Source organism: Pipra filicauda, unplaced genomic scaffold (genome assembly GCF_003945595.2).
Source record: "Pipra filicauda isolate LSUMZ 115617 unplaced genomic scaffold, ASM394559v2 scaffold49_size4853605_pilon, whole genome shotgun sequence".
Classification (NCBI taxonomy): Eukaryota; Metazoa; Chordata; class Aves; order Passeriformes; family Pipridae; genus Pipra; species Pipra filicauda.
The window spans coordinates 3,088,375-3,112,945 of NW_024104642.1; the positions used below are offsets into that span (position 1 = coordinate 3,088,375).

Below are 24,571 nucleotides of genomic sequence, written 5' to 3' on the forward strand. Positions count from 1 at the left end.
GGAAACCTAGCATCCCTCTAGGGCCAGTTAGTTCAGTTATTAAGGCCTTTAGGTGGGTTAATTTTCCTCTAGGTTTTCATACCCAGGAAAGGGTTGGATTTGCCAGGTGATCCTGCCAGGTGCCAGGATTTCCCAGGTGCCAGGGAAAGGAGGTAGAACGACCTCTTTCTGCCTCAGTGCCATGCTGGGCAGGGGCAGCTGCGGGCTTGCACTGATACCATACAACAGCAGCTGCATGGTGCCTCCCTGTTTACATTACAGTTGTATATGCTCAGCTGAAAATAACCTCCTACCTCTGTCCTTCAATTGGTGAGAAGATTAGCTAATGTTTGCTCAGAGTCTGAAAATACGGATTCATCAATATTATAATGACTTCCCAGAGATCCCTGGGAGGAGTAAGTGAGCCAAAGCTAATGATAACAACACTATTTTTGTATGGCACTTACTCTTTACAACTTACTCTCCCTTGATAATACCACTTGAAAAGCTCTCTTCTTCCAAAAGCATGTATGCAACTGAAACTTAATTGTAATAAAATACTTTGTGAAGCTACACTACACACGCAGATATATCTCCCTAGCACTCTGGAGTCAAGACATATATTCAGTGCAGCAGCACCACAGTGCCACTGCTCAGAGCAGCGTGACTAAATACTGTTCTTTCAGTGAGCAGACTAAGCCTTCTTCACTCAAGGCAATTTTCTACAAGTAATGACTGCTGCACACCTGCAAATAAGTCTGAATGCTTTCACAGAGCCACAACAGGCTGAGGGTGAGGTCACAGAGACTTCAAGCACATAGAAACTCTCTCTCTCTTTCTCTCTCCACCTCTCTCAACCCAGGCAAGGGAAAACGAGCAGAGCCATCCCTGCTATGCAGGGACACAGCTGATCTGGGAAGAGACCCAAGTCCTGGAATCAGCAGGAAACCTAAATTAAACCCCCGTTTCTAATCATATCTCTACGTGACTCGCCCTCCATTCTGGAAGCATCCCCAGTGGGAAATACAGCTGGGGAGTATTTTGGCTGCATTGATGTCAGCCTGCTCCTGATAGGCTTCTCTGTAAGGTGACACTTTGCTGGGTGAGACCTGTGTGCCAGGCCCTGGATTTGTACAGCCTCAGACTCGCTTGCTTTCTGCCAGAGGATGGCACTCCACCCCCTGCAAAGGCGCAGCTCTTCCTGGTGCCCAGGACTACAGAACATCACCTGCATTGACAGATCTGTGAATGACACATGACATAAATGCTACCTGCTAATTTGTACCTCTTCTGCTGGTGCAGAGACCCATGGCCTGGCTGCAGGGAGAGAAATGTTAGCAAGATGAAAATTGTAGAAGAGAGACTGCTTCTTTTGAAATCTCATTATTCAAGGCACCGGACAAATTATAGTAACTGGTCCTGATCCAAGGACAGTTCCTCAAATCCTAAAGCCTGAGAAGAGCCAAAACACAGTCAAGCAGTGAGGAAAAAAAATTGAGTATCTTTATACTGAAGCACCAGAGGCCCAACTTCTATCAGCTGCGCAGATGCAAGGACATGAACAAACCCACACAGGAAATCTGTATGTTTGACATAAGAAAGAGGACCTGCCATATGTAGTAATTTACCATGTCTATGAAACTGGGGAAGGACAGGCTGGAGACTGCTGTGACTGTAAGAAATCTTCCGTGTGATCTGCTCTGTGGTACCATTGCTGTTTGTTTTTCTTTTCCAAACTGTCAGCCTGATGTGTGTTACTATATGTTCATGTCCAGTTCCTCTCTCCCCATCTCTTGTTCTGGTTCTCCCATGCTGAGGGTGCAGCATCAGTGGTGCAGATGCTGCAGTTCCCAGCACTCCGACCAACCAAAAAGACTTGCAACAGTATTATTCGAACAGAGTACCTCTAGGAAGCAAAATGCTACACACAGTATATCTGAACTTTCCAGTGTCTAAATTGCTTAGAAAAAAGACAGCATTGGGATAATGCCTTAAGATCAATATGTACTCATTCTTAACCTCTGGAAAGTTACAAGTTTTCTTCCTGCATTGCAAACCAAGGTCAGAAGCACAGTGTACCCAGACACATAGATGGTTTTTCTTTCCAAATTTCCCTTGATCACAGAACTTATGTGAGCCACGCAGTGTTAAAACCACCTGCAACCAAAACCTCAGTAATGCTCTGCAGTGCATTTCAGTAACTTATGTATGAGAGCCATTCCCAGGCATCTCCAAGTTTTCAAGCCATGGAAATTCACTGCCTTGTGGCCTACCTATCACTCTAGGGTAGGTTTTGAGGTGAATCTAACCTGGACAGTAAAAAATCACCTACCAAAATGAAAAATGTAACCTTTCATACTGCTTATACCATTTTGTATTTAGTCAAAACCCATGATAATCATTCCTGTGAGTTCTCCAGCTACAAAAAAAACGACCTATTTTATATCCAAAAGACTACATTTATCATCAGTGTGCTCTCCCAGCATGATGAGTGGGATTATTTTTGGTTCACAGTTTGTCTCAGGGATGGATGAAGAACCAACCCCGAGTGGATCCAAAGCAAATGAGATGTGTTGTTGCCCAGGGGCCACAGCATGCATCCCAGTCCAATGCCCCCACCCCACCGTGTGCTGCCATTACCTGTGCTCGATGCTCCCCAACTGCAAACTGTATCACGGCAATGCCTGGGTTATGGCTCTCTTCAATCCTCTCCACAGTGCTGGAGTCTATTTTCAGGTCGTTGCTAATTTCCGCGCTCTGAATGAAGTCTTCTGTTTTCAAGTCCTCTACTTTCTTCAGCTCCCCGTTGGCCAGCTGAATGATTGACCCCTTCATGAAGTAAGGGGGCAGCGTGGGAGGTGCGGCAGCAGGGGAGGCGATGGACTGCACCACAGGCAGGTGGATCTGCGCCTGCACCATGGTGGCCTGGTAGGCAGGCTGGGTGGTGAGGGGCTCTGCGCTGAAGTTCTCGCTCTTGGGGACGGCGGTGGTGACGAACGTGTGAGGCACTGCTGCAAACTGAGGAGACGACGTGACGATCGCGGGCGTGACTCCTGACGGCTCGACGTCCGCACTACCAACCGGTATCAGCAGGGACTGGGTGCCAGGGATCACCAGGTGCTGCGGCAGGCTGCTGGGGTACCCAATGGCTTGCTGCTGACCGCTCAGGTAGCCAATCACCGGCGGCTGGGTCCCGGCGTAGAAAGCTGTCGCTGGCAGCCCAACAGGGAGTTGCTCAGAGGCGCTGTGGGTGGTCTGAATGACGGTGTGAGGGGACAGTGTGGCCACTGCCTTCACCCCCTCATGGCCCAGAGCCTGCTGTGGAGACAAGGCATAGGACCGGTGGGTTGGCTTTCCTAAGTGCAAGCTTCCCTTGTCATTGAGGGTTGAAGGAGAGGTCTCACGGTTGGTGGTCTGCTGCACCTCCATGTCTGCCGTGGGCGTGCTGCTGTTGGGGACCACCATGACAGAGGCTCGGACACCTGAGGAATCCCGCGCACCGTACTCAGCGGGGCCCGAGTGGACCACCACGTGCCTGGTCTCGTAATGATGGGGAGCTGGTTTATTGCCTGCTTTGACTAGACCCAGGTCGGCAGAAGGCGAAATGCCATACCTCCGGCTCTTCTCTATCTCGCCATTCAGTACCTCCTTGGCCTGCATTGCCTGCAGCCGGCTGCTCTCGGGTTTCTTGGGGGTATCCCTGGTGACAAAGTGGCCCCCCGAGTCTGTGTACTGCACCACCACTTGAGAGGAAGGGCCGAGGGTGAGGGTGTGCGGGATCACTGTCTGATGTGGGTGCAGGGGGACTGGGATGGTTGGAGGAGAGACATTTCTGACAGTGCTCTGGGAAGAGCTGGAAATGTGGACATACTGGTTCTGCTGGGTGGGTGGAGGAGACCCAGCAGCAATCAGTCCAGGTGTCCTGACCAGGTGCGGCTCAACTTTGTGCCCCTGCTGGCTTAAGCCGCTCATGCTGGCCAGCAAAGTGGAATAAGCCTCCAGCTGGGACCGCTGGGATGGAGTGGTTGCAACGGCTGTGGCTGCTGCCACGGCGCCAGTTGCAGAATTGGCTGTTGGGGAAATCAGCTGTGAGGGGATGAATCCGGTATACGATCCACTGTACTGGGGCCCGACAAATTGGAAGGTATGTTGCAGGTGTGTGTACTGCACGGGGGAAACAGGGGTCCCTGACTGGGAGAGGGCGGGCGAGTACACTGTGGGAAGAGTGGTGGAGACTGGAACGGACCTGGGCGCACTCGGCGGGGAATAGTCCAGCCCTGCAGACAGTGACTTGTGCAAACCCTGCGGCAAGCCTGCCTCCACTGATGATGTCCCCCCGGGCCGGTGCCGGCTCCCCAGGCTGCCCTGGCCACTGGGTGTTGTGGGGAGCCATGCTAGGTTATCTGCACGGTGGTTTTCGTTTGGCAGGACCGGCTTCACCTCTGAAGGCAGGCTGGTGGCAGGGATTTCTCGCTTCTTAGGTGGCAGGCATTCATTGCTCCGCTCTTGGTTGGATTTCATCTTTCGCCGTCCCCCCTCCACTGTGCTTGCTTCACTGTCTGTCTGGCTCTGATTTCAGTCTGATAAATGGAAAGTCACATTTGATTTCTGCAAGGGATCCAGTGACTTCATGAGGAATCATCTCCCTGTGAGCACGATCCTCCGACAGCTCCTCTGGATTCTGCAATGAGAGGGTGGGCAAGGGAGGGGGGAGTCACATTGTCAGCACTGAAAAATGAAAACAAATGAGCAGACACTCCGAAAGAGCAAATGAGGAAAAAAAACTCCGGAAAAAAAGAATCAAATGGTCAGGCATTGCCACTCTTACATCAAGGGGCAGTTGACAGCTGCTCGGTAAGAAGCAGCAAAAATCCTGGGCATGTCTGCTAATGCATCAAGAAAATGTTTAAAACTTTAGGCAGATCAGAAACTCCCTGGCCATAAATGCCACATTCAGCAGCAGTCATTTATTTCCCAAGGCCCTTTCTCCTTCCTCTGGGAAAACCCTCCATGTGTCTGTGGTGCCTGGTTTGTTCTTCCAGACTCTCCTTCCCCTGCAATGAGCACAATGCCTTCACCCTACCGTGTCCTAAAAAACACAGAAGTGAGGCAGGGAGCCCTGAGGAACAGCCACACACAAAATATTTACGTTAGCAACAAGTAGCTATTAGTGGTGCAGAGTGAAGGTGGCGGGTCACTTCTAAACACTTGAATGCCAGAGGCACCCACAGGGTGACTTCACATCACACCCCGTAGGGCTGTGGAGGCAGCAGCTGCCTCCCTGCCCCCCTGCCACACCACAGCTCATTACAGGCACACGTGCCCTTCATACACCAGTCTGGCAATGAACCTCAGCCCTAAGATCTATTTACAGCAGCAGCACAGAGCCAGATATGGCTCTGAGCCAGGTTTTTGATGTGTGGGGCTTTTTTTTGACCCAGCGCTTTGAACTCCCTCTGCTACTGACACTGCACATCCAGGTATCCAGGCAGGATGTGTTGGGAGATGCTTCCTGCCACCCACAGGTTGGCCAGAGCCAGGTGCTGGCATCATCTCCATCTCTGGCAGGATCCAATCCATCCTTTTTCGTAGTGACTGCCGGACCAGAGAGTCTGTGGGTACCACACTCACAGCCACGGCCACAGCTCCAAACGCTGAGCAAACTCAGCCCTGGGGCTGCCTCAAAAGCATATCTGGGTTTCCAGATCCAAACCAGAAGCCCCCACCACTGTAAAAGCTCACAGCTTTATATTCAGCTGATTTTGCTGTTGGAGCAAAACAGTTGCTTTCTCTGCTCTGCATCCCCTAATTCACCCAAAAGCAACAAAGTCTTCCTAACTCTTCCACTATCTGCTAAAGAACATACCGTATCTAAAACACATCATGCTTTGAAAAAAGGCAAAAGGAGCTGTCAGTGTCCCTCTGTCTTCCTGAAACCTACCTTGCCTTGTCCCACAACAAACGTCATGGAGACTGAAACTTCTCCCCAGCCCCTGTCCAGCCACCACCTGTCATCTGCATTTCTGGCTGTTTTGAAAGTTATGCAAGAATGAGTGCTGAGAAACCTCGCATGGCCGGCAGCTTAACAAGAAAAGCATGCATTACACGTAGGAAAAATGGAGAAAGAATTAAGAGCGGATGTGAAAGAAGATGGAAGTAGGATACAGCCCACTTTAAAGGGAATGCTGAGCAGCAGTAATGATACTTATCTTATGGCAAGTAATATTCCTTTGGGAGATTTCTTTCCCTGCTGCCTCGCTTCTAATGAACAATAAGGCTAATGTTTATATGTGTATGAAGTACTTTGAAGACACACTAGACTAAGATTAAACCTATCTTTAAGAGCACTCTTTACATTTATGGTCCTCCAAGCTGCTGTAAGCCTGCAGGAAAAGTCCAAACGTTCTAATGGTTTGATACAATCAGTCTTAAGTTAATTATCCCACTCTTTAAATATTGATAAACAGTAATGAAACACCAATAGCCAGAGCCAGGGGAGGGGAGTAAAGCACTGTTTCAGGGTGGATTCCATGGCTTTGAGGCAATAGGGAGGATGAAAGGACTTGGGGCAGCTTCAGATGAGCAAAGGCCAGTGATGCCTTCCTTGAGCATGGCAGCCCGGCGGCAGCGGTGGCTGCTGAGCGATGGCTGGGCACCGCTGTCCTGACCTGCCCCATCTGTCAGCACTGCCACCTCAGCACCGCGACCGCGGCCAGATGAGGGCAGCCAGGAGACAGGGTCCCTGCTAGATCAGCATGGGTCTTCCCCCTCCTCCTAGCAGTTGCTCAGCGTGTCTTGGCAACAGCTAAAATTATTATATTACACATGACTTACGGATTTTTCTTTTTAAGTTTGACTAAAAATAAAATCACCGAGCTCACATTTGCGCAGTCATCCTTGGTTAACTTTAGCTCACTGTAGCCTTCTGCCCTGGACAGTCAGCTTTGGTAGGTAAGTCAGCAGATCCTGACCAGGGCGGCTGCTCAGGATGCTGCCCTTAACATGGGGTGCTCCTCCTGCTCCCCTTGCCACTGGGAGCTCGTGCTGGGCTTGGACCATCATCCAGTCTCTCCTGGATATGGACATGAGCTGCACACCCAGCATTTAAACACACTCCCACGGGGAAAAGCTGGGAGCAGAGGGCTGGCTTCTCTGCCTGCAACAGAGGAAGGAGCTTGTATATGGAACCAAATAGGGCCAAGTCTCTTTTACTGTGATGGATAAACCAAGCTCCCCAAAGCTAGTGGTTCCAAAAGTCCGATGCATCTGGGTTCAGCTTCTCCGCATCAAAAGTACTACAATGAAGCTCAATGAAATGTGGCAAAGTTTCATTCTGCAGGAGCTGAAGCAAAGGTTTTGTTCTGCTAAATAGTATTGAACCACTGAGTTTTGGGTGGCCTCCAGTGTCAAAACTAGCATCCTTCAAAAATACCAAATACTAAATCTTTTGGGTCTTTTTTTTTTTTTTCAGCATAAGTCTTTCATATGACTGACTTCATCATCACTGGTAACAAAAGGGCTGCCCAAAACCTCCTGGAGAACACAGGAGGAATAAACAAATTTAACAGAGACAAAGGATGAGACAGCCATAGAGCAGTGAATACTGCCCCACTTTTCCAAGCCCAAGCACTTCACAGTGAGACTTTGAACTCCTAACAGACACAGGACTGGATTTGCAAAAAAATGCAAATGTGCAGCATAAAACAGCCTACTTCTTCTTCAAGACTTAAAAGTAAAATGATAACTTTTCAGCATAATTCAAGTTCCAGCAACAGTAAAGATAAGACAGGACTGATTTTGCTAGGGAAGCATGAAAGGGAGACAACCCAAACAAGAGTGTCTCAAAGGCAAGAGGTACAAGACCTGGTAAAACAATTTTTTGCTGGCTGTCCTAGAAAGACAAACGCCTGCCTTCTGTGGTGTGCCGCAGGGTTTGTTATTTGTATGCTCTTTTTTTTGGATTCAAGTAATTTTTCCAACTCTGGAGATATCCCTTCTCTTTAACTTCAGAGCTGTCAATCACGATTTGCAAGATATGCAAACAAGCAGCAAACACCAGGTGATTTTTTGTTTCTGCTTTATACGTGTGTGTGTCACACAAGTGTGTGCGTGCGTGCAGGCATGTGTAATTATGGCTGGGAAGGTAAAGGGGACAAAGAGATCAGGGAGAGCAGCTGGACTTTGGTATCTCTGGCAGTGAGTACACACGGAACATTGCTAAAGTGTCTGGACAGCCAGTGTCCGCTGGCAGCCTGCCCACACTCCAATTCCTGGAAAGGCTTAAGGCAGAAAAATAATCACTTGGAGGAGTCACCATCTGGGCTTGCTCTGGTCCCAGAGGGATTGCTCACTGGAGCTCAGGATGTGCATTTTCATGCAAAACTCCAACGCCTCTCTGTAAGGCACTTTAAATCTTACTATGTTTCCCCAAACTGTTTTTCTATTTATTTCATCAAATAAATTTAAAACTCTGGAGAGGATACTGGGTTACAGCTTGAGGAATTGACCTTCTTTATTTATCTGGAGTTCACTGCAGCAAAGGCAAAACCAGCAATGCAAGCCTCCAAACACACAGTGATGTGCACCCAGGACTGAGTCCTGGGGTACAGAGAAGTTTGGGATAGGCTTGCAAACCACAGCAGCACCCGGCTATGCAAACCGTGGAACTTTGCCACCAAAACTCAGGCGCTTTTTGCAGTCCCGTGATGCAGCTAACATAATTTTTTGTGTCTCTAAAACTCCTTAAAAAATCTGGTCCCTGACCTCCCTGCAGTTGCCAGCAAGCTCATACCAACATGTGCCACCAGGAGAAGGGTTGGGGCCATCTGCCTGCTTGCCTCATTGCAAGGAGGGGCAGTTGTCAGTCTCCAACTTCAAGGATATTCAAATCAAACCAGTCACTTACTGTCAAAAGGCTCCTTTGATCCCAAGTTCTAATAACACACAGATTACTATGACTTTTCAACTTTCACCTTCCAGCTCCAGGTATTACCAGTAAATTCTCACATTTATCTGTGTGATAAAAAAATTGTGTCTCCCCCTCCTTCAGACACTGCTGCCCTGCCTGGCATGTAGTTGTTAATGCAGTATTCAAAGAGCTGAGCCTGATACACAGCTCTTTATGTCTGGGCAGAAGTTACTGGGCAGAAGCAGCAGCACAGTCTGATGATCCCGCCTCAAATCACCCGCCCATCCTATCATGATAGGAGGACTGAGTAATTTCAGCAGCACTGGAAATCAGTGAGAGGGGAGGGCACTTCAGCCCACTTCTCTCCTCCCCTCCAAGGAGGCTGGCATCTTGCAGGATCAGATTCAGAGAGGTGAAAAGACAGACACATTGCACAGAGCTCCACAGCCGCATTCTGGCTCTCAGATCTATATGCCAGCTTTCTCCCCCTGCTCTACACCCTGCCCGCTGCCAGCTACATATTCATTGTTGTAACTACTACAGATTCCATTACCCTTGCCATGTGCAGCTCAGTGCACGCCAACAATAGCTATAGGAGTTTATTGTCCAATCTGACCAATTTCACAGCTCTCTGGCAGAATTCCCAGGAGGGCCAACTGCAGAGATCCATTAATAAGAAACATGAAAACCTCTAATAAAATTTGAAATTCTCCTGCCAAAATGAAAGGATTCCTGATCAGCACTACGCCTGCAAGATAGATTGTCCACTGCAGTGTTAGCTCTTATTATACTTTTGGGAATCTGCCACAGCAAATTGCTACAGGTTTCGGCACAGTGAGCAGCTATTCTGCACATCCTTCCTCTCCCTGGTCAGATCAGACAAACTCCAAGCAATATAAAAAGCAAGTGACACGAGCAAACCTCAGCAAGCACATCACTGGGGATGAGATGCCCAAAGGCTCGACTTTCCCATGGAATTTTATGGTGCAAGTATGTAGGTACCAGAGCTGAGAGAGGAAGATTTAGGAGGAAAAAATAGTGTAAGACACATTCCCAAAAGGACAGACAGATGGAGTTCCAGTACAGCCATTCACAAATGCATATGATACAAATTGATTACTAGAAAGCTACTCCAGTGGTTAACTGTCTGTTTCTGCTACTTATCTCCTGAATTTTGAGGATAAGGGGAGATGTGCATGTCCTAAGCAGGGCACATGCCTCCTGTTTTACTATGTTTACACTGTGGTTAGGGACACATTATGTGTGGTAGGTGCTCCTGAACTGCACAGGAATATGGCACTAGAATTAGCTTCCATTTCAGTTAAGGTAACTGTTGAATGAAGAGTTGGAATTAACTTTCAGAAGTATGCAGGTTTCTGCCATAAGTTCACCTGGGTGCCATCACCTTGTTCTGCAACAGGATAGATGCCCATATTTGCCCTGAACATGAGCCAGCAGTGTGCCCAGGTGGCCAAGAAGGCCAATGGCATCCTGGCCTGGATCAGGAACAGTGTGGCCAACAGGTCCAGGGAAGTGATTCTTCCCCTGTACTCAGCGCTGGTGAGGCCACACCTCGAGTGCTGTGTCTAGTTCTGGGCCCCTCAGTTCAGAAAGGATATTGAGGTGCTGGAGCAGGTCCAGAGAAGAGCAACAAGGCTGGTGAAGGGACTTGAGCATAAGTCCTATGAGGAGAGGCTGAGGGAGCTGGAGTTGTTCAGCCTGAAGAAGAGAAGGCTCAGGGAAGACCTCATCACTGTCTACAACTCCTTGAAAGGAGGTTGTAGCCAGGTGGGGGTTGGTCTCTTTTCCCAGACAGCTATCAGTAAGACAAGAGGGCACAGTCTTAAGCTCTGCCAGGGAAGGTTTAGTTTAGATATTAGGAAGAAATTCTTTGCAGAGAGGGTAATGAGGCATTGGAATGGGCTGCCCAGGGAGGTGGTGGATTCTCTGTCTCTGGAGGTTTTTAAGATGAGACTGGATGTGGCACTTAGAGCCGTGGTCTAGTAACCACAGCGGTAGTGGATCAAGGGTTGGACTTGATGATCTCAGAGGTCCCTTCCAACCTGGCTGATTCTACGATTCTATGATTTTCAGCATCTGAAGAAGTCATGCCATGCTCTGGATGTGCAGTAAACCTTTCTGTGTGCGCATATAGCAGTGCAGCTACAAGCAAGCCTTGCAGGACTGCATCATGGATGATCTAAACAGATTCACAGCTGCCTACATCCTTTGTTTACACACACAAAAAAAACTATTAGCAAAGGTGATCCCTCCTCTTCCAGCATGCTTTGCAGAGAGGTGGTACCACAGAAGCTCTACAAGATGTCAGGCAGGCTGGAAGCAAGAAAGCATTTCCTCTGAGAGCCACAAGCTGACCCCAGGTCAGGGCTGCCACTGGAGTGCAGGGTGCATTGGCCATCCTGCCACCCTCCCAGTCCTCCCCGTTGGCAGAATCCTCACTCCCCGGCACAGAAATGTCCTGCCTTGCAGTGCCAAACATGGGTGCTCAAACATCATGAGTCAGACCTTGCTTCTTGCCTCTGAAACACATGATACTGGTTTACAAATACAAGATTCACTAAAATGATAAAGGCAAAGAGGTTTTTTTATTATTATTCTTGCTTCCTTTAACTTGTCCTTCTGCTGCATGAGGCCTTTCAGGCTTGAGGTGTCTAGCTTTTCCCTGCAACCCACAAGATCAGAAACTTATTAGTTTAGCCAAGAGTGGAATTTCCCATCTCATCATTTGACAGCAGAAACCGGAGTTTTGTGAAATAGCATCGGATATCTACAGACCAGTGATAAAAATGCAAGAGCTGACAGTGCTGATTACAGTGAAGTTTTTTTGAGGGTGAAGCACTGGACTCCAGAGCCTTCCACCTCTATGGAGGAAGGGGAAGGATGTAACTGCTAAGTAAGGGCCCAAGCCCTGGGGCAAAGCCATGTAACCATGCACAGCTTGATGCATGGCTTTCTCTCTCAGTTGCACAGCAGAAAATGCACCTCAGCTAACCTTATGAGAAGCACCTCTATCTGAAGCCACAAAGGAAAATCCTGGGAGTGCTCAGGCCTGGGGTTTCAGCTCAGGCTGACTGCAAGGTGCGTAGTCCCAAACGCAGAGCTGACCCAGCTGTGATGCTGGAGCACGTTCCATCAGCATGATAATTTACCACCATGCTGCACTGAAGCTTTTACAACCTGACAGATGTCTGCCAAACCCCTCCAAAGTCCTGCTTCCAAAACCTCAGAGGCAGCTGTGCCAGGAGCATGAGGACCGCCAACACAAGGTGCTAGGGAAGTCAGCAACTCCCTTCACACATACCCAGAGTCTGCAGTGGCAGTGTGGAAGTTGTGGAGCAAAACCACATGTATTATAGTGCTCCTCCAACCCCACTGACACCAGGACAGAAAGACGGATCCCACCTGTGCCACTTCACAAGTGGCCAGTGCAGCATCTAACCTTTTATCTCCTGCTCTGCACCGAGTGCTGCCAGAGCAGGAGGTCAGGTTGACAAGACCAGTTTGTCTGACAGTGCTCAGAGACATCCTTTACTCCTCTATCCATCCCCTAGAGGCGCTTCTGCAGCTTAAATGAGTGAATAGAGTTCATTTATAAACAAGTCTAATACCGAAATTACTTTGTTGATGTTTTTCATTTATCTAAAATGTGCCTGGCTACAATGGGAGCTGCCTACACAATTTTCCATTGAAAATTTCACACGAGTGACTATAAACGTAGCGACACCCACTCGCCACTCATTTTAACTTGTGACAGAAACTGTCATGCCTGTATGAACACATTTGTACTGCAGATATGTCACACAGGTCTCCTTCCATGTGTCTGAAAACGCTCGCTAACATTCTCTCCTTCTGCAAAACAAATCAGACAGACGCCTGGCTCTGATGCCAGGAGATATGAATAAGACCCCCACGAAAAATTACAGAAACCGGGGGTGTTTCACCCCTTTGAAGATCCAGCCAGTAACACCAGCAAGCAGCAGCCAACTCGGAGCAGCCATTTTACAGATAAGCACGGGTGCTCACGAGGAGGAGTGTGCCTTTAAGCCTGGCTGATAAGGGGACAGTGTAAGAGTACAGCTTTAGGGGCACATTTGGAAAGGTCAGCTGCATGCTCAGTGCCTTTCCTTGGAAGTCCTCCCCACTGACTGCTTCTCTGGTAGATTCCACATGCTAGCAAATTAGACTATAATTAGTCCATCTGTAAATGTGAAACGTGAACTGATGTTAAATTCCCCTTGAAATGGATTCCAACACGTTGCCTTCTCTGAGGCTTCATTCAGCAAAGCTTTAACCTGAAGCAATTTTGCACAAGCCCTGGTTCATAGCCTCAGCACACACTCAGTGCCCTCCCAAATCAGGATCACTGACCATCACCAGTCACAAAACCAAAACGCCAGCAGCTAACCTTGGTCTCGAGGCATGTAGCACATTCCTCCAGCACTGCAGAGGGCCAAGAGAAAGTTCAACATCCTCCTCAGCCACCTTTTTCCTCTAATTCTTTAATTTTTTCTTCTTCATTCAGGGTCTATTAGCTGTCTACTATTAGTTACATTTGGGTGTGCCCTGCAGCACTGTCCACTTGGCCTGCACAGACCCTCAAACTGACAACCTCAACACAGGCAACATCTTGGGTCAATGCAGGTATGAACACACATGGGCAAGAAAAAAGCCAGACCAACTCTTCTGCACCCCTTCTCCCAGTGAAATGCCTGCCCTGGACCTGCAGCCCACAAAACCAAGTGACTAGTTACTCCTTCTGACTCAGCGTTGTAGGGAGCCTCCCTCCTGCTTAATGGAAAGCATGGCAGGCAGATAAGATGGGCATAGAGCCCAAATCCATCACCAGTGTCACTTGACTGAGGCCAGGACAGCAAGGGTAAGATTGCCTTGACTGTTCTACCTGACTAGACAACACAAAAAGCAATCAAAACAAAATTAAATAATGCAGGATTATAACAACATAGCAGGCTCCCCAGTCACAGGCTCCAGTTGTAATTAAAAAAACCACCCGTTCCAACTAAGAATGCAAAGCATCATCATTGTTCTCAAGCAGGGAATGTTGACAAATGAAGGCGGTATGCTAACAGGCAGTGCCAATACTCTTAATTTAAATATGTGAGAAACAAAGGTATGTACCATCCAAGACTGTCAGAAAGAACCTGCTTTAAACAACAACCAAAAAGAACTCTGAGGATTTAAAAATTACTTTCCTTACAAAAAACAGATACGAGAAAACCTTTTTCTCCCCTTCTCCCAGCCAAGTGAAGAAAGAACAAGAAAACAAAAAAATCACCAGCTCTCATCAAAGTTATTTATACAGGAGTTTTGAACTCGGGAACTAAAAACATTCCTGCATTGAACCTGTGGGTCCAGTGAGTCACAGCTTGGAAATCTGAATGGACCTTTTGTAAAAGCCACTGAGCCACGAACATGCTTTCTCACCGCTGCGATCACTTCTGTGAAAGCATCTTACCCATCTGCCACTGGAAATCCACGATGCAAGATAAGTGACTCCCCAACACCAGTGAAAAGGACAAAAGGATGACTAGCTACCTGCAGCTGGTTTCAATCGAAAAGCCGAGTAATAATTGCAGCCCTCTCCTGTGGCTCATATGGAGCACAGCATGGAGCTATAAAGCGTTATGCAAGTCTCATGTGCTGCCAGATCTCTCAGAGCAGGCAGCAGCCAAGTTGCTCCCTCCCACCATTGGCTCAGCTTCATTAACTTAATCAGGTAGTCATTCATTCATTCACTCACTCATTCAAAAAAAAAAAAAAATTACACTAAACCTGGCAAATAGCCAGTGCCATGCATGCACAGAGCATGCTCACATCAGTCACTGGGGCTGGAAGAAAAAGCATAATCTAACAATCCTCAAGCTTTGAGAGGGGCTTTAGTTTTGCAAGCAGCTCGGGTGCAAATGCATCTTTGCCGCAACCTCCTGAAAACCACAAAGGGCTTGGGAACTGTGGTGAGGTCGGACGCTGGAGCTGGTCGGACCACGGAATTGAGAGCAGCCTTGTAAGAGAGCACAGCCAGCAGGAAGCAGAGTAGAGAACTTCCCCAGAGCAATGACTAATTAATTAGTTGATTATGGGGGGGGGGGGGAAGGACTTGTGGCAGGATCAACTCAACTCATTTTGCTGCAAGATTGCTACGCTTTCTTTTGCAGATACCACATACGTTGCACAGCTTATTCCACACCAGAAGGGACCAAAGCAGAACAGGAGGGGGGGGGGGGCGGGGGGGGAGAAAAAAGAAGGGAAGCACTACACAGCCTATGTTAAAAGCAATTGGTAATGGAAATCTCTGTTTGACCCCTATATCTATAAACATAAGACTTTCTACAGGCATGTAGCACTCAGGCATCAGAGTCCCCTCCCTTACACAGTTCTTGCACTTTTTTTTCTTGGTCTTTACATGTAAGTTTGCAAAGAACATTATTACTTCCCTCTAGCTGTCATCAGAATGACTTTCACTGCATTTTTTTTTCCAGCACGCTACAAGAAAGCTGCTTTATGACTATTCCAAAAAGCAGGCCTTGAGAGTCAGCTCTGATTTTACTGTGCAGAATTTCATGCAGTGAGCCAGGCTGGGCATTAAGGAAAGGGGACAGGTGTCACATTTCCCACAGAGGAAGCTGAGCAACAGCATGGAAGCAGTCAGCATTTCTCCCCCCTTACCTCATTCTGCCCTGCGCGAAAAAAATACCAGATGGCAGGTTACTCAGAGCAAGTTCATAAAAGTAACATGGAAATACAAAGCATTTAAGATTTTTTCAATATAGTGTTTATGGTTCTATAATGAAAATTATACACCTTGGTGCAAATCCTCAGCCAAAGACATGGTTGACATGCCTCAAGATCATGTCACACTCTACCTTTCTCCAGTGATGCAAATCAGATCTTCTGTTATCATGGAGAACGCAAATATTTTCTGCCTCTTCTCCAGACAGCCTACAAGTCACTATTTCTCTTCAGACAAAAAAAAACTACCCTGAAATCTTCTACAGCCACTGCCACAAACCATGATACAAATCGCAAAACAGACAGGGAATTAATATAAAGCCAATACTTAGCGAAAGGTCTGCAGTTCAGATGCACTTAGCAAAAGCATTTAAAATACCCCAAATAAACACCTGTTACTCTGATCCCAGCTGTTCCTCTGACCATACCACAGAGGCCCATGGTTTAGTCCTGGATCCCCTCTTGAAGTTCTGTGTAGGTGAATGGCACTGAAAAGCACCCAAGTACCTAGCAGACAAGCAAACACACAGCTTCTGGGGAACCAGCTGTTGCCACATCTAAGGCTACAAGTGAAAATTACACATTGCAGTGACTGAACATTGCTCCTTTGTTACATGACAGCACATAGGATTTGTTGAGAAAAGAAAAACTACTCAAGATGCTTTTACTGCATTAACAGAATTTAAAAAGAGATGCAAAGGTGTCTGAAGGCAACATTTCTAAGTCCTTGGCTGCCTGTACTCTAAAGTGCATAGGACATCAGACAAGCAGTCTCGAAGAACTTTACACCGAAGTCAGCTTCCTTCACCAGAAGTTCAGTCTCGAGTTAAGGGCCTTTCAATTATCCAAGCACTTAAACACTGTGCCTCTTTCATTACCTTTGTCCTCATCTCTAACCCTTCTCTAAACGATGTCCAAAGCTTGGAGGCTCTTAATTTTTGCTCCACCTCCCCTCTCTTGCATCCCTAACACACGTACTTCATTCAGGACACAATGCAAACCCCTTCTTCTCTGCCTGTGCCTAACTTCCCCTCTCCTGCTTGAACAGCTGCTCAGGCCTTCTTCATGGCAGCAAACTCCTTTCTGGGCATTAGGGCAACAAATGACCCTGAAATTCCTCCTCCTCCATACATCATGCTCCATCCATGGGAACACCCAGCAAGATGTGATTTCTGATACCAGAAGTAGCTACAGGAGTTTTAAAGCAGGCTATTGGAAGAAGGTGGAGAACACAAAGGTACAGGAGAAGAAAACCAGCCAGGGAACACTATGAGAATTTTATCCCAAATGATCTAAACTTGGGCAGAAGTTCTAGTTTGGTCTAGTTAGAAAAAAGGGATGTGGTTTGAGCAATTCTGGTTCTTTATATGAATAATTTAATTTCCCTCCCTGAAAGAATCATTAGAAGAATGTGGGATTTCATGATTCAAGATAGGAGAATGAGAAGGCAATATTTCAGTACTGTGAAATGAGGCTTGCATGTCTAACCACACTACCAGCTCAGAGTTCACTTCTCATAAGTGTCAAGTATATTTTCCATTCTGTATTTCTGCAAGCCCCAGTTCTGTCTGTTGCCATCACTCATGGGGATTTACCTAATCCTTGAAAGGGCAGGAAAAGAAATCATCTTTTTTGCTAGAGAAACCGAATCACGTCTCGAGCACAGTAAGAAATTCAAATTGTACATATCATTTACTGTAGTTCCATTCATTCACCCTATGTTGACAGTATACAAATACAAATGATGCCCACAACAAAATGCTGAACTGAAGTCCAATGTATTAGTGGTATTTCTTAGAGATTTCCACTCACTTTTTCTGTTTCTCTGCTCACATTCCTCTCACCTCAACATATTCAAGCAGCTGCCTGTTTATATAAACACAGCCTAAAGAGAAATGTTGATTCTCCTTTTCATCAAAAGCTGGTGGCTTTAGCTGTATCCACTTGCAAAGGCAATCAAAAGTTAGTGGTTCATTTAAAATCTATTATCTTGCAACTCAGCTACAAAGGGAGACTTCACAACTTTCTAAGCACAGAAATTCACCTTCCTGGAGTTTTATTTTAAACTCTAGTGGACTGCAATGTTGACCTTTTAAATGCATTATTTCACATTATATACGGTTGGTACATCTTGCTGTACAGCTCCTTTCATACACAAATAAATGACAGTGCAGTTCCAGATTTTATTGGCACTCCTTGGACCAGCGCCAGTGAATCCAGCTCAGGACTATGTGTCCTCTACTGACAAAGCTCTCCTAGCAACTATGGCAGTCTCTTGCACAGCACCCAGCAAAACTGTGTTAGCCCTTTTGTAGTGAAACACACGTCCCACTGCGGTTGGCCAATGAGTTTCAGTGGGTACTATCTGTGGGGCTTTGAAGTGCTCCCCCCAAAGTGGGGCTAAACCAAGACCATTATGAAAGCTTGTTCTCTAACCAAGGATGCCTCACTAATGATAGGATTTCAGTTTCCACGTCAGCTAAGGACCTTTCAGAAGCTCTCTAACTGAATTAGGGAAAGGGAAAGAAACTCAGTCTGGGATTTGAGTACTCAAAACCTTTGTGTGTTCCTCTTCAAGCCAGCACTTAAGTGCTGTTCTGCCAGAGAAGAAAGTAGATAAATAGGCTTAGGTCCTCCCATTGCAGAGCAGAACCCAACAGGGAAACTTTCCTGGGAGAAGAAAGCTCCCAGGGGAGTCCCTCGCACCTGAGTGAGAGAACGCCTCATCTCACCAAGACGTCCACTCCAACCAGGTCAAACAAGGAACACCAACAGTGAGTCAGGTCTGCTCGCAGAAGCACCCTGTGTCTGATTTGTGAACTTCAGAGGCAGTAGTTGTGTTATAGGTGTGATGCATCCCACCGCTCCACAGCTTCCCCTACAGCTGCAATGGCATCACCCACCATCAACATTCATACAGCAAAAAAGAAAAGGGATTTTTTCCTAGTTTTATTTATACTTGTTTAGTTCTGGACCAAGTGATTCTCCAGCAACTAATCTGTTTACCACTCTCTCTCTCTCTGCCTACTCTGAGTTTTTTTCCTGAATGTATAATGATTTTACATCTGTTAATCTGGTTTAGTTTCTTTTTCATATGTGGTTAGTAATTTGCACACTCCTTATGGTAAATCTGAAATAAAATGTTTCTTCTGCCTTTTGTTCTTGTGTTTATGAATGAATGTTACATTTTCTTAGAAACATGAAATAACTGCTGCAACAGATGATACATAATCACTTTGGTACAATGGATATGTTAGAAAAATATGGAATAATCATGAGATCATACAACCAGGATGACTAAAACAACAACATAATTGGTCAGAATTTATTCAACTCCTAAGGAAGAAAAACCTTGACAACACTGCTATAAGGCTAGTGAAACTAAAACTGAAATAAGGTGCACAGTCACTGTTGCCCTTGGGGTAAAACTAAGTAAGAACTAATGGTGTCTAATAGACATATCGTTAATTCTTCAAGGAAAAATTTCATTGGGAAACATTTGTTTTGAAACCTGAATCTGTTGGAGGCAAAAATGTTTACATTTGGGGAAAACTTCTGGAACTTCTTTGTAAATATTTTCCCAGTAATATTAAAAAAAATAAAGCCTATTTGCTGGTCCCAAAATAAAATGTTTTAAACATTTAATGAAGATGTAATTAAAAAATGCTGTAACTACAAGAGAAATTTGGTTTGAAATGAAACCATCCTCTAGACAGAATACACAGCTATAGGCTTTGCTGTACAGTTTTGTGAACTATTTTTACCTATTATCTGATTTTCACGGTATCTCAGCTTTTTAAATTTTCCTCCCATTACAGCATGAAAAGTTTTTTGGAGATCTTGGAAATTTTCATGGGCAGAAATATAATTTCCTCTTAGCATTGATTTCTAATTATATTTAAATCTTTCCTAGCTGGGACAAGACCTACCCAAGCATTTTGAAACATTGCCAGGTTGATTACCCATACATATGAAAATTGTATGGGTAATTCACATGGTTGCTCTTGCCCGGCAAAAACTACGAGCTACACTGGAAAAAGAGTCTTTCCTCTTCTGTGGTGCCATCACTCAATTCACTATCCAAAGGTCCAACTCTCCCTGCAAAATCTTTCCTTTCAGCTCAAATTGCTGCCAGAACAGCACAGTATCTTCTTCTCTGATGTACAGTTGGGTTAAGGTGACAGCTACCACACTGGATTAATGACAGGGAAAAGAAGAGAGAGAAGGGAACTGCTGGCCTGTCTGGTGAATTGGGGCTGAAGGAGTTGCAGCATCTCAGCAGAAGCTAGAGTTGCTGGAGGGAAGGAAGGAGAGAGGAGACATCTCTTACACATATGTTGCCTGAGCTGCTGTTGAAAGATGCCTGCACAGCTAACACAAGGGGCATCGCAGAATGAGTTTATAATAATCTCTAAATAATAATCTTATAATAATGAGAGATAATAATCTCCCATGGGCTGCATTGCTACAGCTCTATCAGTGAAACCTTGTATGATTTCAGTTCACTAGTGGGTCCTTGGCAAGGATGGGAATATGCTTGTTACACCTATCCACTGAAGATGTTGGAATGTAGGAGCAGGAGCGCCACACTGGAAGACTCTCAAAACTTAAAGATTTTAGCAGGTGATTTTGACAGCTATGCTTTGTGTCATCACTCAGCACAATTGTGCTGAAACCATTCCAGTGAGGAGCTGCAAAGGTGGGGGCAACATAATTGAGTCATCTGTATCACTTAGGTCGAGACCTTGCCCAGGATCCCCACTGAGGTCCATGGTAGCTGCTACTCAAAGTGCACAATGTGTGAGAGCCCAGGGGGAGCAAAGCACTCTGAAAATGCTGTAAGTCACAGCATGGCCACACTGTACCAGCGTATAATGGCTCTTCCATGCAACTGCACTACCTACATCCATCAAAACCCCATAAGTGCCACAGATAAATTACCAGCTGACAGAAAAACAGCAAAAAAACACCTGCATACCACCTACTGCACAGACCTAATGCTCCAATTAGACTAGGTGCCTCCTCGCACAGCTCACTTCATTTAGGCAAATATTTCCAGTGGCACACTGACAAATCAGCCCTGGGATCACCAGCAGCAGCTGCTGCTTTCTGCATGCAGAGTGTTGAGCAAATCAACAGAGATGAGCGCCTGCTCACATCAAAAATCTCAAAGATATGGATGACAACCCTGGTTAATTAAAAGACACAGTATCAGACTAGAGGAAAACTGTCATTCAGCAGCCTAGATTGAAAATCAAGCTGGTCTAACAAGAAATAGCAGCTTTCCCATTTTTCAGTCTGGGGTCAAGTACTCTTTCTACAGTTCTGGTATAAAATTATTTCTCCCCACACTCTGTTCTTTTCTGAACTACCATTTTAGCATTTTTCTTCTTTATTCTCCTCATCTTAGCATTTCTGTCATTCTTGCTTGCTCTTAAATGTTATTTTCTGTCCTTGCTTCAATATCAGTTAAAATGCCACTATCACTAACAGCATGAGACTGAGTCAGAATTGAGACTGCGCAGTCACTCATTTCTGACTCTAGGAAATAATTACTAAAAGCCAAAAAAAGTACTGTGAATTACATCCCCTCTCACTGATGCCCAGAACAGAAGAACTGCACTAGTACAGTATGTCATTATAAATGTATATAACTGTTATGAAGCATTTATTGTGTCACACTCTATAAAAAAGTTTTGCTCTGTCCTGTCTATTCCCACCCCCCAACTTTAAGCCTAAGGAAAAAAACACTGAGAAGTTTGGCAGGCTCATATGGGCATTAATTTGTACCTTCAACATGTTCTTAAGGCTGGGTTTTTTTTCATCACTCCCATTTTAACAACATAAACCAGTGGTGCAGAAGCCTTCCTGAAGGGGCTTTCTGGTACCCTTGCAAGGAGGGTTTATTCTGTTCACATTCATTGCAGAGAATCCAGACTTCATAGGCAGGTGAGTACAAAATTTCTGTAAAAACTCAAACTACTGATCTCAAACAGGAGTTAAACAATGTTAAACATGCACGTGAATTGCCATTTGTTTAGGATTTAATGGCAAAGACTATAATCTTTAGAGAAAAGAGCTGATGTAAGAAAACCTCTCTGTTTTCCTCATTTCCTACCTGCAGAATGTGGCCTGAAGACACTGGATGCAGAGGAGGTAACACAATCAGGATCATTCTGGTCAGATAATAAAACTAATAGAACACGTTTTGATAGTTAATACCAAAAGTTTTGCTCCTTTACTGCTAGGATTTGTTTATGGTAATGAGAACAAGATCAGGCCTTTTGTATACTAGGAATTTATTAAGCCAAATCACAATTAAATTAGCAGAAACAAACTCCATCTATGAGCATAGGCTATATTCATGCAGTGGCAGCGCTTGCAAAACATATAAGACAAAGTCTGTCCTGTGACATCAAAAGGAATAAGTCAGTGAAGAACAACAGTCTTTAAAAATCACAGTTATAGGAGATTATCTAATTACCATAATATTTAACATTATATGGTTTTAATAATTCTGTTATCATCAAGCTGCTAGCACTAAAAGAAAATGGGAAACTGGCTCTGATACCAATTGATAATGAGAAGGGGAGGTTCTGCCCTCTGGGTCCTTGGTTTTGAGCCAGCTCAGGTTGGAAGTGAAAGTCATTCCTGCTGGGCACCTCTTTGAAGTGAGCTGATGTTGTTAGGCTTGGTCCAGTTCCACATTCATAGAATAAAAACCGTCATCACAGCAATGGCTGTGCTGGAGATGAGAATTTTTGAAAACGTTTTGTCTCTGCCTTCTTGTTAGCATGCAAATAGATCCTAGCCTGCAATGAGGATATTTATATAGGAATATTTACTCCAAAACAAATCTCACCAACAGTGACTGTATGAAGCTTGCATGCATTTTATATTGCTTTAAAACTAGAACGACTTGCCCTGCAATAACAGGAGTGTTTATTACCCCTGTGCAACCCCATTACTTTGGTGTGGGGTGGCAAACCTAGGGACCACAAGGTCTGCCAAGCCCCTAGTAACACTTGTGGCTGAGTGTGCATCTTCGTAGTATTACTGCTCACTTTTTAAATATCTGAGCAAGGCTCAGCTTCAAGGTGCATCCTGGGTCAGGCTGAGCCTGGAGGACCTATACTGCCTGAAAACCTTATAATGAGTCTGTGTTGCCCACCAGGCTACCTTAAATCTACGAACAGTTAAACGAACAGTTAAACCCAGTTAAATTAATGCAGGTGCAGGTCAATAAAGAGCTGAACGACTCCTTTTTTTTTGGAAGCTGGATGCTGTGAAGTGTAAGCTAATGCTGCATCCCTCTGGACTGCTCCTTTCTCAGCAAAAGCTGTAGCACATAAACAGTGCAGAGCAGCTTGCATTGTAACTGCTGTGACGGTTTGGTGGATTAATGAAGACTTTGTCCTCTGGGGCTGTCAGCCCCAAACCTTTCAGGAGAAATGAAATCTCTGAGAGGGAAAAAAAAAGAAAACCAGTAGTGGAATTACAAATAGGTGTCTTTCTGACTTTCAAATGAGACGTGAAGCATCTTCATTTACAATTTAATATTTCAGTAAGCACTTTATTGGAAAAGACTATGTAATGGGTTAATTTCCAAATGTCATTTATCTTTACTCACTGGGGATGACTTTCTGTAATTCACTTGAGGCTCCAACACTCATAGATTAATACATCACCCTCCAACTTGAGAAGATAAAAGCCTAACAAGCTCTAACCTGCTACACAGGCTATATTTAAGCAGTACAGGGTAATGATAAATATCTCCCATGAAATGTGTTCTCTTCACACTTCCTGCAAAAACTGCTGAGCGAGCCAGCTGGCGACATGGAGCCAACAGTCCTTGCTCACAGCCCCACCATCCTTACGCCATAACACTGGAGCGCTCCCTTCCCCAGCATCTCCCCCAGTCCCTGGCCTCCAGAGGTGAGGGTGCTTTTGTCACCAGCTGACAGTACTTGTGGCTCTGTCCACACCCCATCAGTGACTCTCCCTCATGCCTGGCAGGCAGGCAGGAAAAGACTACTGGGGGTTGTATGTGCAGTTTGGTTTTCCTTAAACGTGCTCCGCTTCCTAGGTTGGACTAAACATTTTGCAAAACAAAATGAAGACTGGGTGCCTCCCCAGTGGCAGGGGACGACTATGGTAGGCAGAGCTGGGGAAATGCAGGAACCAGGAGGAGGGGAGACCACACAGTTGCTCAGGCCATGTGTGGGGCCCTGATGCAAACTGAATCACTTCTTGCTTCCTTCTTTCATGTACAAATGGTGGATGCTGATAAGCATGCAGGGACCTCACACTCAGACGCACTCCTGCACCCGGAAGCTAGAGGAGGTCCAGGCCAGTCCAACCAGTCTTTGCAATTTGCATCATCTCCTGTTGACCAGATGTTACCCCAGTGCTTTCCAGGACTGCTTCAAACATCACAAAGATTTAACTGCAGACAAGTACAGTGACCTCCAGTTGGAACTTACCTTCCTGCCCAGGGCCCGAAGCCTGATCTAAACACAGCACCAGGATGTTAACCTAGCTCCTTACCCTATGTGGGAATAATCTGGTATCTCCAAGCAATGCTGATACTCAGCATCCTCCCAGCCCCACCCTCATCAAGTCCTCTCCTCACTTTCGTCACTGCATTACACACACTGATCTTTCACGTAACCAGTTTGGAGAAACAGAGAGCAGAGCAAGCAGCCTTTCCAACATGCTGAAGAGGAGTCCTTGGCTACAACTGTGTTTCCCAGCCATCAGACCCTGGATGTGTGCCACTGGGAACTGGAAGGGTAAACCATTATGATTAAAAATTATAGTTACCTTCTACAGACGTAGCATACATCCAACCACAAACTTCCTCATCTAATTAATGCAGGAAAATAAGCCATACTCCCATATAACTGGCCACTTTAG

At 45.8% G+C, this 24,571-nt stretch overlaps 1 protein-coding gene across 4 annotated transcripts in view; it reads right to left on the reverse strand.

The window, feature by feature from the left end:
* The window catches only part of ATXN1 (ataxin 1), a 165,324-nt gene that overhangs the window by 13,361 nt on the left and 127,392 nt on the right, over positions 1-24,571 (reverse strand). For all 4 annotated transcript variants that reach the window (XM_027745054.2, XM_039386683.1, XM_039386684.1 and 1 more), the window contains one exon: positions 2,620-4,660. In XM_027745054.2, the coding sequence (XP_027600855.1) occupies positions 2,620-4,500 (1,881 nt within the window). In that variant the 5' untranslated portion in view covers positions 4,501-4,660. The remainder of the gene's footprint in view (positions 1-2,619; positions 4,661-24,571) is intronic.